This window comes from Erithacus rubecula (genome assembly GCF_903797595.1).
Source record: "Erithacus rubecula genome assembly, chromosome: 15".
Lineage (NCBI taxonomy): Eukaryota > Metazoa > Chordata > Aves > Passeriformes > Muscicapidae > Erithacus > Erithacus rubecula.
Genome location: NC_136667.1, coordinates 8,468,481 through 8,485,645, shown reverse-complemented (window position 1 = coordinate 8,485,645; position 17,165 = coordinate 8,468,481). Strand labels below are relative to the sequence as shown.

The window sequence follows — 17,165 nt, the reverse complement described above, 5'->3', positions numbered from 1 at the left end:
AGCGCCCGCCGCTCCCCGGGAGGGGCCGCCCCGCTCCCCGGGAGGGCTCCTCCGCCCCCTCGGACACCGTCCCGGCGGCGCTTCCCCCGGCGCGGGGCGTTGGAGCCGTGCGGAGAAGGGAGGCGCCGGGCCGGGCTGCGGAGCGCTGCCCGCCGGGCGCACCGTGCGCGGAGCTCGGTGTGACCCGCTGGTCTGCACGGGCGCCTCGCTCAGACGCGGAATGTGCGGTCGGTGCTCTGGTACCTCCGGTAGTGCGAAAGAAATATCGGCTCGAGGTGATTTTGTAAAGTGAGATTGCGATTTCCTGCTAGAACTGGAATCGCGAAGCTTTGGAGCTACACAGTTAATAATTCTCTTTGAGGGAATCGACGTAGCAGTGAAGCTATTTTAATGTCAGGTACTCCTGGTTTTAGAACAACTAAGGAAAACATTAGAAGCAAAACCTTGTGTTTATTTAGTTTTGCAGTGTGGCATGTTGCACAGCTCTATCTGCCCGTGCCAGAGTCTAGATAAAACGCACATGCCTTCTGATGTACTTCTGTTTAAGAGCAGCTCTGTTGACCGTTCCCATCTGTATCTTCCCACCAATTCTCGTTAGATGAGAGAGTTGCACGAGTTGTGTAACTGTCTGTGCTAAATGTAGTCTAGGGAGAAAATCACCTGTGCTACTACAGAAAAGAAGCTGCTCTAAAAGAAGTTGTGTAACGCTTTTTGTTTGCAGCTTTATGCATATTTACAGTTACCAGAAATGTCCATGTTATGTATACATACATTCTAAAAATATAGAGTACTTTTCACACTGTCTTAAAATCTACTGCAGAATTTGAAATTTCTGACGATATCCTATTACTGGTATAATCAGCCTCCTCATGAAGCTCAAGAGAGGGGATGAAGGAATTAATTTCCATTTTCTTACTGGCAGAAATGTCTGGACTCCCCAGTTTAGACTGTGTGAGCTAAGCAGGTATTAAGAAACAAGCCCTGCCTGTGGAGCTTGAATGGACAGAAGAAAAGATGAAAGAAAAGAGAGGCAACCTGAGTTTTGCAAGACCTTGTTTAGGGTAGGATACTTGAGAAAATTCAGATGAACTTAGATTTAAAGAGATAGATCCATTTAAAACTGCTTAAAATCTGGATTTTAACTTTTAATGATACACACTACTTTTGTCATGTTTGTGTCCATATGTAGGCAACATTATGCTTATGCAGAAAAATCAGACCTATACCTGAAAAAACAAGCCAGTCATCAGACCCTTCAATTGTCTTTTGATTCCTGTGATGTGAAGACATTTAGCATCTGCCAAAAATTTGGCCCTTGCCTCTAGGGTTCACTAATCTTAAAAAAAAAAATAGAAGGGGAAAAAAAAAAAAAAATCTAACATCTAGCTACTGTTCCCAAGCAAGTCCTTTAACTAGAAAAAGAATTGAATATGCACTGGTTTCAGTACTTCTTTCTGCCATAAATTAAATCAGACCTAATCCAAAGTATGGCACAGCCTGCAGCAAATAATGAAAAGAAAGAAAGGTGGGACTACTGAAGCACTTAACATTTCAGTTAAGCAGTACTTCAGAAGAGTTAGAAAGAATGAGCATTTGTGCTCAGGGGTGTGGGGTTTTCCCTCCAGGCTCCAGCTTGCTAACACAGGCTTCTTGTTTTCTAAACTTCCATGCAAGAAAATCTCATGGTATAAAAGAACTAAACCCCTAGGAAAAAGAAGAAAGATGCTTTCTTGTAGTCTTGAGGTCGACAGTTGTCTCTGTTGCAAAACTATAGTCTCGGCAACCCTTCAGTGTGTTATTTTATAACCATTGTCCTGAAAACCACTATGAGTCAAAGCCTATTCAAGCGAGGGAAAGTGACATAACCACTGGTTACCAGTAGCAATGCAGTGACAATCTCTATCAGAGATACGCCACCAGTATTTACATAGTTACATAGCAGACACTTAAAGAGATAAATCATGGTATAAAGGGAGGGTTTCTAGCAGCACATGAATTCCAGATAGGGAAGGGGAATAGATTTATCATGGGAAATGCAATCAGCATTTGTACTCTGCAAGGAATTTCCACAGCTCCTATTCTCAATGTATGAAAGCATCTGCAGAGTTGGCTGGCAGTCTGAGCACTTTGGACTGAAAGGAGTCTCAAAAAGGCACTGGGAAATGCATTTCTGGGAATTCTCCTCTACCAGCAGGACATGGCTGAAACATTTCAAGAGAAAAGAGCAGCTGTGCTTGTGAACTACTCCCCGTGGTGGGGAGCTGTGTGCTTAGGAGGGTTTAGAACACAGACCATTATCCCAAGCCTGCAAATAGTTAAGACCTTATGACAGATGGCCCATGAGCAACAACTCTGAGACTTTTTAGGGGAGAAACCAGCTGGTTCTGCCTCTCCTAGTTCCTGGTATGTGTGGTGTTTGGTAAATGTTAGTACTTGGTGGGGTGTGACAGGTACAGAGTGAGCTGTACAGTCACTAACAGTAAAATACTTTAAAGCCAAGATACTAATTTACTGTTCACTAGAAGTCAAACAACTACTAAATATTTGATTCTAACATCAGACCTGGCTCTGCAAAGACTTTTCTAGCAAAAACAGCTGTATAAATTGATCATACATAATCTAGATATGCTGGGGTGTTTTTATATAACACATCCTGAAAGCATGGAGTTTTCATACATTCATACATATATTCATGGATTTGGAGCAGCAGTAGGTCATGAGGAGTACTTGATTAGAAGGCAAAACAAAAGAAAAAGGTAAAAATCACCTTCCTGCCTACCTGCATTGTTCATGAGATCAAGAATGGATTTATCCTTTACTTAAACAGACAAAGTTAAAGTGAGGAGGTGACTCATTCTGCAAAAGCACATCTCCCTTGTATGATTTTTCTGCAAAGGGAGGTTTAATTTCTTCCTTTTAATGACAATGAGCACAATACTGATCTTCTTCCAGCAGTTAATGGCTGGCATAACAGGCAGCATGAGAGCATGACTACATTCCTCAGCCTTCTTCTGAATCTATAAACTGCAGTGGCTTTGAGTCCACAAGAGCCACCAATAAACCTGCATCTTTCCAAGTGTGAAATTCCAAACCATCAGTCATGCTAGAGGAGGAGGAAAGTTCCTTTGCTAGTGGAAGAAGGAATGTCAAAAGTCACATCACAAAACCAGCCACAGATGGCTCTTTATTTCCATGTGCTCTGCATGCACTGTAATACTTCACAGCAAGAACAGATTTGGACTGATGGCCCATGCAGCTGAGGCAATTTCAAGAAAAAAAAAAAAAAAAAAACAAGCAAGAGGCCTGATCATTATGTCAGGAAGCTGCTCTAATTTATGCCTAGGGAACAAGAGGAGAAGACATGCACGTTCTTCTGTGTTAATTTGCCACTGAACCTCTGAATGACTTTTGGCAACTATCTTTGCCTCCTCTTTTGCATTCTGCCTACGGTGAGTACTCCTTTATGTACTGAGCATCCTTGCTATCATACACACATGATTTACATTGAGAAACTATCAAGTCCAAGTTTTTACTTTAAATCTGTTTAAAATGAATTAATCTTGAAAGAAAAGATAATGTTCTGTTCTCTATAAAGGAAATTAAAGAAAAAGTGTGATTGAAAAGTTTATGTCCATATGCCATGGTTAGAAAATTACTACAATTAAGACACAAATACACGATCCAGTTTAAATAAATGCAAGGGGCCAATAGAGAGAACAACATTATCATGGGGTATTGTTTCTCAAGGAAAAATACCAACAGAGCCTGAAAATGGTTCTTGTTACCTACTGGTCCATTAATTGTGTAATAAGAAAAAACCCCAGTGCCCTTCCCACACAAACCCCTGCCTGACTAATTGATGACTGACTAGTGATCAGCTTGACAAGACCTCAGGACCGACAAAGCAAGCATCCCACTCAGGCTGTATCTCTCACTGCATGATACTGAAAGGGGATTCACAATGTGCCTTTGAAGATAACCAAACCAAGAGTGACTTGAAGAAAAGAATTTCTGTTCAGCCATATCCAGATTCTTAGGAGGTTACTTTGGTTCTGCATTGGAATGAAAGGGCAACAGCCAGAAATTCAGTGAAATACAAATTCTGGGGTATTTTAGCTGTGAAGGAAGAAGATATTTCACCATTGAACAAATACTTAGCAAGTAATTGACACTGAATTCTGAAAAACCTAACAATATTTGGAAGACTCACTAGCCATTCTGGTGACAACTTCTGCTTTACAAATCTCTCAGGAGGAAAGACCAAATTAATTCCTAAGTACAGAGGAATGAACATCTCAGGTTTTCAAGCATGCATCATTATACATGGTAACCCTCCAACAGTAAACTGGTCCTTAATGTGTGGCAAGACAAACTCAGGACAAGTGGTCCAGAGAACATGACAAACCTGATCAAGAAGTCTTTCAATTTCTGAAGAACATGAGCAATTGTTGTCACAGAACAATCAGATTAATATATTCTGTCTAGAAGGTGTTTGTGGATTCCTCTGCTCTGACCAGGAAAAATGACTTTGCAAATGCCTTGAGCAACAGGTCATTTTACCTCCATGCAGCAGAATTCTCTTTGTCTGAAAGGACTTCACGTAGGCTCAGCTGAGATACATTTTCAGTTTGAAACAAACAGCAAACCTAAAGACTCAAACAGGAAATGTTGTAACAAGGAACACAAAGGATTTATGTTTTGTTTCACAGCCTGTGGTAATACAGAAGGAAGGTGAACAAGATTCATAGAAGAATTAATGCAGTCTACAGTCCACTTGGAAGTTGAAAGGCTGAGATGCAGTATGGATCAAGGCTGAAGTTATTGATGAGTCTGCTACAAAGCCAATGGAACAGGAAGCTTTTGAATTATTTGAAACAGTATCTGATGGTTTATTTGTAACTACAGGGTACATTATTGCACAGGTTTTAAAAGCTTTCTGGACCACAGCTATTCTCAGTTATCTTTCGATTGGTATGGACTGCTGTCAAAGAAGTCTCCTCTAGAAATAGGACAAATAAATCTTACTATGCTTGTTGTGATTTTTTAAAGCCAAAAGGCAAGTCATCCTTTCCTACACAAACATCTGTGGAAGTGTAAAAGGCCTCCTTAGTCCACAATTTTAATTTTGATAGTTTTCTGCAGGGAGTGAGGAAGATAAAGGCAAGTTCTACAATCATAAAACATGAAAGAAATAAGTATGGGTGGTATTGCTGTGACAGAAACCCTGCAATTAGCTGGAATAAAACAATGCTTAACAGTAACATTGGCATGTGCTTTCTAAAGTACATCTGACTTCTGACAAACTGAGTTTTAGAGCCAGAACCTGCTGTCTTTGGGAAATTGCTCACAGCCTCCCTGTCTTTGCTGCTGGGGAAAATTCGTTCAGGCAAGGAGTGAGAAATTCATCCATATTTGGCAAAGTATAATACTTAAAATACTTATGTTTTTTAGACTATTAATAACTTAGACTATTCCAGTACAAAGGGAGGGACCTACTATGACCATCCAGTCCAATTGCCTGAGCAACTCAGGAAACTTGAGCCTGTGCTTAACTGCTTTCTCAGCCTGGGGGCTTGGATATCCTCATAGCTGTGACTTCCATCCCAGAGGCTGCAGGCTGCCCCTTCACCCTGGGGTCTGGCTTGCATGATTGATGAGCTGTAGTGGGTTACAAGATCACTGCCTCTTGCTGCTCATCACCACTGCAGGGCCAGAGGTTTCTGCCTTGTCATGTCAGCTGACTTCATGGAATCCAACACACAGGCAACACATGAAACAAGAGGCAGGCATTTCCAGTTACAAAACCATGAGATGACTGCTATTTAGCCCATTCTGATCAACCAATTAAGAAACAGATTTCACTTTTCCACTGCTGTAATTCCATGGAATTAGTCCTGGAAGTTCAGGTGATACTTCTTTCTTAATCCACAGATTTCTAATTTTCTTCCAAATTAGCCTTTAAATATGCATAGCTAAGCCTTAGTAACTTAGTAAGAAATGAGGCAAGAATTTTATGCAAAACTCAAGATCACATTTGTCATACTAGAAGGCAGGAGTGGGTTTGTTATTTTATTTTTTATCTGAAATATTGCAGAGCTTTCTTATGATACATACACATTGATAGGGCTTCCAGTAGCATACTTCAAAAAAAATAGTTATGAATCATAATCAGAAATGACTCTTACATCTATGAAGACAGTTATTTTAAAAAAAAAAAGTTTTGATGAATCATGCAAAAATGTTCACAAACAGCATTATATTTTTCAACAGATAAATCTTCTGTTTTTCCTAAGTCTTACAAAAAGAGTTTGTGCTTTTAACACTTGTATTGAAAAAAAAATATTTACAGCAGACATCATAAATGCCACATTGAAGTTCATAGAGGCAAAGTGGTGATGGTCCTGTTTTGCATCCACCAAACGTGCTGAGGGTTTCAGATCTCTTCCATAAGCTCCCAATTTATAAGTGTTCAGTCTTGGATCTTCAGTATGCTCTTCTTCTCCAAGTCATTCATTTCCTTCAGTATAAGGGCAACATTGTATCTCAGCTCTTGAAACTTTGCAACTGGCACCTGAAACAGAATACTCAGGTTAGAAAACACAAGACACCTCAGCAACCTTGACTAAGGCATGAATACTGTATAGAACATTCTGCAGTGTAAGGCAAATCTCTCTGTTTTTGCAGACTTAAGACAAAGGATTCAAAGTTAATAAAATTCAGTTAATTCATCTAAATCCACGTGGAAAAGGACAGTGGGAAAAGACAGAAGTAACATCTACACTGTACATTTTCTGTACTCCCTGATGAAAGGAGATACTCAAGGATGTAAACTGAGAACTGCTTGGGTGATACAAAAGTCATGGGCTGGAAGGAAAGACATCTGGAAGGCTGTGGAGACTACAGAATTCTTAAGCAACAAATTCAAGATATTCTGCTTGTGCAAACTTGCAAGAGAAAGGAATTGAGACTCGAGGCAAGAGACTTGGAAGCAACCTCAAGAGCAAACGTAACTAGGCACTACATATGGAAGGCAAAAGACTTAGGGTTAAACATACAAAGCATTTTCAACTGTGCAGGAGACTCATGGGCTCTCCTTTACTATTTTGAGCCCAAGAGACTCCCAGCTGAGCGCAGGCACAGACTGGTGGCACAGACTGGTGACACTGGTGCAGTGCACAAACACGTGCTCACATGAGTGCCCTGTGCAGTCTGGCTGGTCCCACACAGTCTGCACAGCACTGCCTAATTTACTCTTTGACTGCACTGAAGACACAGTTCTTTTGGCAAAGACCCTTGTCATCCTTCTGCCCACCATAGCACAGATACCATTTATATGAGAGGAATCCAACACATTTTCCACATGCATTTTCCACATACATCAGAAATGCACAAAAAGGCACCATGTCCTTTCCACTTTTGACGTACATACAACAAGACACAAAATGCTGCAATTCCCACTGCTTTAAAAAAAAATCCCAAACAACAACTTCAGTCAGAAGTTACACTGTGATTAAAATACCAAATAGAGACCAAGGAGTGTAACTTCTCCCTGAATACATTTTAAAACTGTTCACAATAGCATTATTTTCTGGACTTAGCATCTTACATAAGCCCTGCTAACTAGCAGGACATTCTGAACATGTTCAAATAAAGGAAAACTGAAGATCTGAGAGCTGTATTTGTTTGCATATGGTATCTTGAACCAAAACAAAATTTATTCCATAGAGCTGCTAACTGTGGGAAGACCACCAATCAGATAGAAATCCTGTTTGCAGTCACACCCTTGGCATTCCAATCCAAGCAACAGCAAGAGCAGAGAGCTGATTCTAAGAGAAGCACACTATTTGTTATCAGATATCTGTACTCCTGCACGTGTTGGACAAACACATCTCCACTGCAGAATAACAAACAAACTCTAAAATCAAACCAAAACAGTCAGAAACAATGGCACCAAGACCAACACTTGACATTATATGCCAGGAAATAAAGTGGCAAAAGTATAAACCAGATTTTTTTTCTCACAAGTGAATCTTACCCTGTTGTAAAGGGCTAACCTGAAGTCCATGGCATCACTTAAGTTCCATGTAAGTCCTCAAACACAGTGTATGGGATGCTGAGCTGGACTGTCCAGCAGGATAAATTTGATCTCCTGTGAAGTGACACCCTCAACAGTTTGCAATGCAGCACAGAACTCATGCCTTCCTCAACAGATGCTTTCTTGCAAAACAATTTAACAATAAAATCAGTCCACCTCTTTCAACCCCAGGGCTTTGGTGCTTCTTCCAGACTACTGCAAATTGGAGAACTGAAGCCAAAATCTGTACAGAGTTCAAATGTAACAATGCCTGCTGTGCATTGAATTCCTGTACGCATTGCCACGTTATTTATAGAACAAATAGCATTCCTTTTCAAAGGTTAAAATTATGGAAGAGTTTATGCCATCTTCTGGCAAGCCTTTAGGTACGATGTCATAAATACTGCCACTGACTAATCCTGTAACAAGCAAAGAGGTTTTTAGGTTTTCTTTTCTTTCTAGCTGCCAGAACAGTTCTGAAGAAAAAGAATAAAACTACCTCTGCCATAGAAAAGAATGCTACCATTCTCTGCCAAATGCAGAAGGTTTAGAAGTGTATCACATATTATATAAACTACCCCAGTAATTTCCTTGTCCTCAAGAGCCACCATCAGGGCTGAAGGTTACAGTTCATAACAACCTCATAACTTTTAATCAAACCCGATATTATATAATAGTGCTTTCCAGTAATTAATATTCTTCTAATGAATTACAGTTCAGCAGAACATGTGTAGGAAACAAGGTATGAAATTATTTTGATTGGTATTTCATTAAATATTTTATGTGGCTACACTGAACATGAAGGATTCCAAAGCAAACCAAACAGTGGTAACACATAGTGTACAACAGCTTTAGTGTTTTAAGTAATAATTCAAATTTCTAAATAAAACTAGAACTGGTTTCCTTACTATTTACTCTGGCAATCAGACTTACTTCAAAGCGATGAGCTGTCCCATCTGAAAGCTTCATCATCATCAGAATGGATGGCTGGAGTGCACGGGCCAGTGAGCTGAAATTATTTATATCATTAGTATTGCAGTAGAGATCAGCAGCGTGGTGAGTACAGCATTGCACATTAACAATTTTAGATGTTCATGTAGGCTTTACACAGAACATGAGTAATTTCAGTTGCTGGAAACTCATGAACACAACAGTTCTGTCCAATTTACCTCAGCATTGAGACTTAACATTTTGTTAATAGTTTAGTAACTGCAAGTTTAGGAGCATTTTCGTTTTTACAGAATTGGTTTAGTGGAACTATGATAGGGATAAGAGGTGACCAAGTACTGCTAATAATAACACACAGTTTTCTAATGCAATTTACCATGTTGCATTAATCATTTCCATCCCTTCATACGTTCAACTGCCACCTCATTCGGGGAATCAACCTCTTCCAGGCTTCATCCTAAAATTGTGTGTTATTTTATTTGATGACCCAAAGAAGGGAAATGAGTCATTCTTGTGCAGCTTCCATCAACTGACATTGCCAAAGCCTGCTCAGGTACAGACAGGCACTACAGCCCAAAGCTGCTGTACCTCCCTGCAGAGGCTGGGATGATAAACAAAGAATCCCAGGGGGAAGATTAACTGAAAACAAAGCTAAAAGGAAGGAAAATAAAAACTGGTAATGTATTGCTCCTATGTTGTTTGGAAAACAACTTACAGGATTTGCTTGCAGCTTGCAAGCACTGTGCCTGAGGATGTTTATCTGGACATTTTGCTCTCTTATCAGTATAGATTCTTCTTCTTCGTAGTGATACTTGTGTGGTGTTTACAGCACTGCTCATCAGAAAGTCACCTGATAGTAGCTTGTGGCCATTCCAATTTTCTCTTAGGAGCCTTTTTTCTGGATTTCAGGAAGACAATCCCTGATCAACTTTGGGCCTCTCTGCCAGCAAAGTGACAGCAATCTCTCCCAGATGCAGGTATTCACACATGCAACATGAAGTCATTCATGCTAATAATTTATACTACTAACAAAGACTGGATCATCTAATTTCTATCAGCTTGGTCTGTCTTGCTTACAACCAAACACCACAGACAACATGCTTCTGTTTCCTTCTGGCTCTAGCCAAAGATCCATCCCCCATGTGCCTCTGCTGTGGCAGATGGTAAGAAGCTGTTCACTGCAGGCACAGGCAGGATGATCTCAAAGGCTTTCTGTAGTGAAAGAAACTAGGAGGTAGTTCAATGACCAGTTACATAATTATGGCAGTGTAAAGGTGCTGTCATGAAACCTCTCTTTGTAGAAGCAGAGTGCATGAGATGGAAAGTAATTTAACATGTGCCACAAATGATGGTCTGCTTGAGAAGTTGGAATAGATGAATACCCTCCCCTGTTTCAGTAAAGCTAAGATCTTACCTAGCTGCTTGAGACTCAGTCTGGCTAATTTATGTCATCATCACCAGGATCTACGGACTTGTATCACTCTTATTAAGTTTTAAAATAAGAGACTCAAACTTTGAGTGAAATGTTACCAGCTGTAAAGTGTATGTATATACACTGACTTTTACACTGTTCAGAAAATTCCACCTTATTGTTTAATGCTACTTGCCAATCCCTAATAGCAAGGCACATTTTGACCCCAATAAAATGTTTAAGCAGCACAAGAAATCAGTTTGATCCTAGGTAATTCCAGGGCTGTGCAGGATTGTCTTTTATACCTCGTGGATATAGCTACATCCACTCTCCACTTGAAGTCCTGGATACTTGGTAGCCGACTTCTTTGTATCAGAGCTGTGCCTTCGGAAGTGGGACGCCTGAAGAGTGAAACACAAATAAGAGACTGCAATGTAAATTCATAAAAGAAGAACCAATCTAAAGAGAAAATAGGATTCCTCAGTACAAACCTGTCTGGAATTTGTTTCTCTCCTACATCTGCCCTCACTTAAAGAGGTCTGAACAAGCTGAGCATTTTGTAGATTTAAGACAGCTATGGTAAGATTATCCCCTTTTTCTCTGCTTAACTATGGTCCATGTTGAAAAAAGAGACCAAGTGACTGTGTAATGCTAGTAAACTCATCTTACTATAAAGTTTACTAAGAGTTATTGTAGTGGCTGGCACACCTGTTATTTCAATTACATGCAACTGTGAGGCATAGAAAGGGACATGCAAATATACCTTTACCTTCATGCAAATCCAACAGGAACAAGCAAGCAGAGACAAGACAAGTGACTTAGGCAAAAGAGTTACATAAGGTCACTGTTCTTCAGCAAAAAAACATCAAGTATTGGCAAGCAGCAATGTTTTAAAACATAGAAATATTAGTTCTACTGAGTGTGTTTTGAAGCATCCTTAAAAAACACCATAGTGGCTCTTGTTGATCCAATATAATTTACAAACTTTAAGTTCCTTACATAATGCTCACTGCCAAACCCAGAACAGCTTTCAAGATTTTAGCCTAGTCCAATGCATAAGAAGCCAAGCATTTAATTTGTTACTCATATTGCAAGAAGAATCAGGCTGATCAAGCTTTAGTTTATTTCTGTGCAGAAATACGGGTAACAGCAATTAAACTTCAGATGGTTGACAATTTAAAAAATTTTAACAGCATCCTAAGTTCTATATACTTAAATGAAAAATCTGATACAAATACATAATAACAATTTATTTTTAGATATATACACAGAAATAATTTCAGAATGAGGTCATTGAGCTGGTCCATTCAGGAGCTGGACTTCTGGACTTTGTGTAACTTACTTTTTTCTTTTCCCCTCTAAGAATCCCATGTCTCTGGAATTTATTTATGGTACATTTTAAGGCTACTCCAGTAATTCCACTAAGGGCAGAATAAGAAACATTACATCCTTTATCCATGGTGCTAGACATAATCTAATTACAGATTTTGCATCAGAAAGGAATCCTCTCTGAACAAATCAAGCACTGTGGGAATGGCAGTCTAATATCACTACTCAGATTCTTGTGTGCAAGTTAGCTGGGCCCTTAGAAACTGCCCAGAAAAATTAATGATCTGATGGTACATGGGACTCACAGGCTGAGATCCTCCAAGTGTCCTGCATTTTGCAAAGTCAAAGTAAGAAAGAATTTATCTCTTTGGTGTGTTGGGGGGGGTGGGGGGTGTTGGGTGGTGTCAGTGGTGTCAGGAGTGACACACATTCCTAATAGCATGGTAAAGGAATGAGCAAAAAAAAGTAGATCAGGTGGTTCTTACTCATTGTCAACTCTTGTATAGGAAGTAGGTCACCACAGCTGGGTGCAGACATGAGGAGACAAAGTCTAGAACAGTCATTAGCAGGATTAAACAATAAGAACAGGCCTTTCCCTCAGTGGAGAGCTGCTGCCAGAGTATTGCTTATGTTGGAGACTCCCTAAAAATAGCCACACTGCTACTGTTTCCTTAAAACATGTTAACTCCCATCAATGGAAGTCAGCCCATTCAGTGCAGCACCAGCACTCTGGGGGAAGAAAAGAGTTTTAAAACCAGAAAGATACTCTACTTAGCAGTGGTGGGAAAGTCAGAAATGGTGACCTCCCAAACAGAAGGGAAGCTTCTGAATATTGTTGAGAGATGGCATTTCTGTGGACAAACACAAAGCTTTATTTCTGGTCAGGACTGCACTTCTATACCACTCTCCCAGGAAGAGTCTCAGCTTCTATAGCTTAGTTTAAGCTTCTGTCAGGACCTTCCCAGCTTGAACAAGACCACAATGGGAACAGCAAGAATCCTATGAAGATGGCAGAATGTGCATAGTGGCCAACATGCATACAGAAATTACACAGGCTGCTAATCAAGCACCATTCCCTAGATTTCTGAGAGGAATAGCAATATGGAGCAGAAAAGACTGAATGAATCTTACATCTAAAATCTATAGCCTATAATTGAATTTTGTAAACACCCTGTGCCAGCAGCTGCAATATACTGTCAGCACAATGTGCAGAAGGCAGAAGTCAGAAAATATAGACCATGGATCAGGTAGAGAGATAGAGACCATCCTAGAGACCATATAAGCTATGGTGGAAAGGATACATCTAGTGACAAGAACATCACCTGCTAAAGAACACAACATGAAAATGGGAGATTAGAGAATCTGGAGCAGCAGGTGATTCACCAGTACTGAAACTCAGAAATCCAGACCAGTTCTGGATGGCTCCCTATGCACATAACAAGACATGCCCAGTAGGCCACTGAACTGGAAGGTTCAATAAACTTGTACATGTAAAATGCTCACAAATGGCACATAGAATGCACCCTCCTGGTAGAAACTAAAGCTGCACCATTAGAAAAAAAAAAAGCACTGCATTTATTATAAGTGTCCAGAGGGGGGAAAATTAGTATTACTCTTTCCCAGTTTTAATTTCATGTAGTTATTTGATGGTGTCAATGTAGCAAGTTTTTCTTTCAGTCTACATAACTTGGTGGAAGTGCGGGGACACAAACACAAATGCCAAATACTTCAGAGCTGTTGTTTAGAGAAAAGAGCTCCAAAAATAAGATTCCAGAAAAAGTGTTAAAAATGGATTTTTCTGGGTTATCTAGCTCATACTGAATTACTGAATTTTTGATCACATGCTAATGCATCTCTTACCCTCACAAACATATATATTTACAACTCAATACGCCTATGTATGATTCAGTGTTACATTGAAGATTGCAGAAGCAGATCTGTCTTAAAATCAAACCTGAGGCATTCTCCTCTGGTCTTAAAACACAGAGCAAGATTACACTGGATAATCATAGCTTTCAAAAGGAGAAAAAGCTAAATTTTCCAGCATCGTGATTTCACAGTAGAAAACAGACAATCATGTATGCTTCAAATTACATCTAAATTTATCTTCCTTCCCTACTGCAAACAATATTTCCACTTTGCAACCATGAATTTTACATTCTTAGCACCTATAATTCAAACAGAAGAGCAAAGAAAAGATGAGAAGACTGAATTTATTTTTACTCCAAGAACCTTTAGCTGTAAGCCAAGATCTTAATCAAAGAAATGAAAAATATTTTTAGCTTTGGTAACAGCACTCAGACCCTTGAGGGTAACTGAAAAACCACAACTATGATTATTGAGATTCCATGCAGAGAATCTGGAGCAGCATTGGGCTAGTGATGTCACATGCTGAGTTGTTCTCAAGTTTCAAGAAGGAATCACAGAGTATCCTGAGATGGAAAGGGCCCACAATGATAATCAGAGTCCAACTCCTGGCCCTGCACAAATTTGCATATTCAAAATGTTCAATATTTTGAATTTCTAGATGTAGAATAGGCTAAATATGGTTGAGCAGAGAAACTTCTAGAAAAAGGGAATCCCAAAAATGGACAAAAGAGACAGGCTGTTCAAAAAGCTCTCAATTCAGAACTTTTTCTAGTTACTGAGGAATGTTGCTTAAAAAGTAAATTACAGCAAGCAGAGCACTTGATATCTATTATGTGTCATCAAGTCACTCTCAGTGTGAATTCCCAACTGAACTGTACATTAAGAGTTGAGAAATGCTCTCTGAGAAAGCTGCCATGAGCCAGAGCATGTAAGGAAGGCTTATGTAGCCTGCCTCCTTTGCTATAACTTGTACTAATAATTATGGCAAAAATGAGTAATTCTGCACTGCATTTTTCATCTTAAGGTATTGATCCACCTCTCAGTCTGTAGAACATTATAAAAACCAATCAACACAGAAAAACTGAAAATTGGCAAGACAGCAACTTAATGCATGTATTGCCATGCATGATGGACATCATACCATAATGAATCAAAATAATGTGACAAGTCTTGTTCTCATTAATTTGGAAAATATTGCTGTTCCTTCAATACAACAAGGATTTGTGTCAGCAGACCTCTGTGCAGCCCAGCTGTCTGCACAATGAAGACACTAACCTGTTACCAAAGACTACACTGGAAAAATCCACAATGAAATCTTCTGGTATTCTGAAAGAGAAGAGCAAGACAAATCAGTTAGGGTTTTTTGTAACCACTGTTATACAGCCTTATTTGAAAACCCCTCTATAACAAAACACAAAAAATGTGTCAACATTTTCCATCTTCCATTGCTTAAAACTGCCAGCTCTTAGGTAAGCACTTCAGTATTGATTCAGTCAGGGCTCTCAAAAGGATAACCTATGTTTAAATATCAAGAACCCTAAAACTGTACTACACCTTCCCATCCTACCTTGTATGGCAACAGTGTATTTCAGAAGAACCCTGTATTTGCTTAACTTCTCTCAGTAAAGCCAATAAAAATTTTACTAATGGCTTTGACAAGTGTAGAAGGCAGGCCAGAATGCACACTTTCAAAAATCCCAAACTTAACATGTTTCATTTCACTTTCACCACAAGTAGAATGAAGACAGAAGGGATTGCACCCTCAAAATTCAAACAGAAGCCCTTGTAGACAAGGCTACTCACAAGAGGAGCATATGTGGGGACTGGCTGAAGAGACTAACACACTGCATCTACCCTACACCTCTCCACTCCTTCACCATTCCCCTGACACTGCTGTTGCCTTACAAACAAGCTACTGTTGATTTTCAGTTCAATAGATCAGGCTGTGAGTTGCAAAGATGACAGAGCAAACACTCTGTTCAGCTGCCTTTGCCACAGGGACAGTAACTCCCTACAGAGAGGAGGGCTGGACAAGTGGGAGAAGTCACTACTGCTGCTGCCACAGTTAAATCAAGCACTCACCATGAATCAGTGCCCAGAGACATTACTCACCAGTGGCTTGAGACACTCAGCAGTGTATCAAAGAAAAATCAAAGCAAACAAGGAAGTTATCTGTCCTAAAGAGCTTACAGTGTCTAATGACCAGAGAAAAAACAATTCATCAACTCACACAGTGGGAAGATGAAACAACAGTTACTACAGCTCAAATTCATAGAGGAAGAAAAGGAAGCACATTTTCAAACAGTGCTTGGATAAAAAGAAATTCATTTTAGGAAGCACTAGAACAGTGCTTTTTTTGGCTGCAAGGATCTGTTTTTCAGAAGAGACAAGACTATTTCTGCAAACATACTTATACTTTCATGAAAGTGTATCATTTAGCCCATCCTGACACTGACTGGATTTCCTGACCATGTAGTGGAATAGCTGGAGACAGGGGGCTGTAATATGATTATGATGAAACCTACCACAACACTTGCTTGACCCACTAGGGTTACTAAAACAGAAGCTTTAATGCTACCTTTGAGTTTGCATTATTTTTGCTGTGCAGTCAATGATTTGTTGAAAATTCTGTTCCTGGCACAAGCAGCACACATGAAGCCAGTCACATATGACACAGATAAGATAGAACAGGGACAGTTCAGCCTGAACTACAGATGGCAATCACTAGTCAGTGGAACATTCTGAGGAAGGGACTCAAAGGGCAAGAAGTTCTTGAAGATGTCTCAATCCCATGTTACTTGCCCAAGTCATAAAGTTACTAAATAATCTGCAAGGGAAGGGAAAAAAATCACCCACAATTTAGTGTGAATTTATTCCCACTGGCTGGACCACTCAGGCTAAGAAATAGGGAATTGCAACTCTTTTAAACTAGTAATATTGATCTAGTTAATCAGAGTGGGGATGTATTCCAGCCTCTCTCTTCATCAAAACTAGAAGCCAAGATCAGGTACCTCACCAGAAAATTGAGAATTACAAGATACTATATGGGCAGAATTTACTCAGATTCACTGAAAGAAACAAAACAGAATGCAAGAAGTGAGAAATAAAAGGTTATATGGCACAGAGTTCAAACCTTTTAAAAGAAGACCAAACCAAATAGAAAGCTATAGGCCCTTTTTCTGCCTTAAAAGGCAAAATATCTGCCCAAACACTGGATATCCAAGTGTTTGGATGCCAAGACATCACTGCTCAAACAATGTCATGTTCTTTGTGCACTTGATTACAGGATGGCCACTGCAGCATGCTAAGTGTCTGAATGTAGTTAGTAAGTGCTTTGAAAACAAGCATTTCATCTCCAAACCCAAGTCCAATGGGAAACATAGGAAGTTATGTTTCCTAGAGGAACTGAAGGTACTAAAGCTGCTACCAAATTTCTAAATACCACAGCTTAAGAGTAAAATAAGCTGTCTAAAAGTTTAGCCAGAAGGTGAAGAGACTTATTAACAGGAAGTAAGACTGTCAGAGATGGAAGTC

General features: G+C 39.7%; 1 protein-coding gene and 1 long non-coding RNA gene across 4 annotated transcripts in view; one reads left to right on the top strand and one right to left on the bottom strand.

Annotated features, from left to right (window-relative positions):
• The first annotated feature begins 138 nt into the window (after positions 1-138).
• On the top strand, positions 139-10,074 carry LOC306808384. 2 transcript variants are annotated; one of them, XR_013776011.1, is made up of 3 exons: positions 139-275; positions 923-1,061; positions 9,932-10,074. It is a non-coding gene; the product is annotated as an uncharacterized lncRNA (long non-coding RNA). The 2 variants fall into 2 exon arrangements; XR_013776012.1 differs by lacking the exon at positions 9,932-10,074 and adding an exon at positions 6,685-7,109.
• COMMD5 (COMM domain containing 5) overlaps positions 6,052-17,165 on the bottom strand; it is a gene marked incomplete at its 5' end in the record, with an annotated part of 16,242 nt that continues 5,128 nt past the window's right edge. Inside the window, 4 exons of one of the 2 annotated variants that reach the window (XM_079318930.1) lie at positions 6,052-6,571; positions 9,008-9,083; positions 10,739-10,834; positions 14,907-14,957. In XM_079318930.1, the coding sequence (XP_079175056.1) occupies positions 6,470-6,571; positions 9,008-9,083; positions 10,739-10,834; positions 14,907-14,957 (325 nt within the window). In that variant the 3' untranslated portion in view covers positions 6,052-6,469. The remainder of the gene's footprint in view (positions 6,572-9,007; positions 9,084-10,738; positions 10,835-14,906; positions 14,958-17,165) is intronic. The other variant, XM_079318931.1, reaches the window with a different exon arrangement.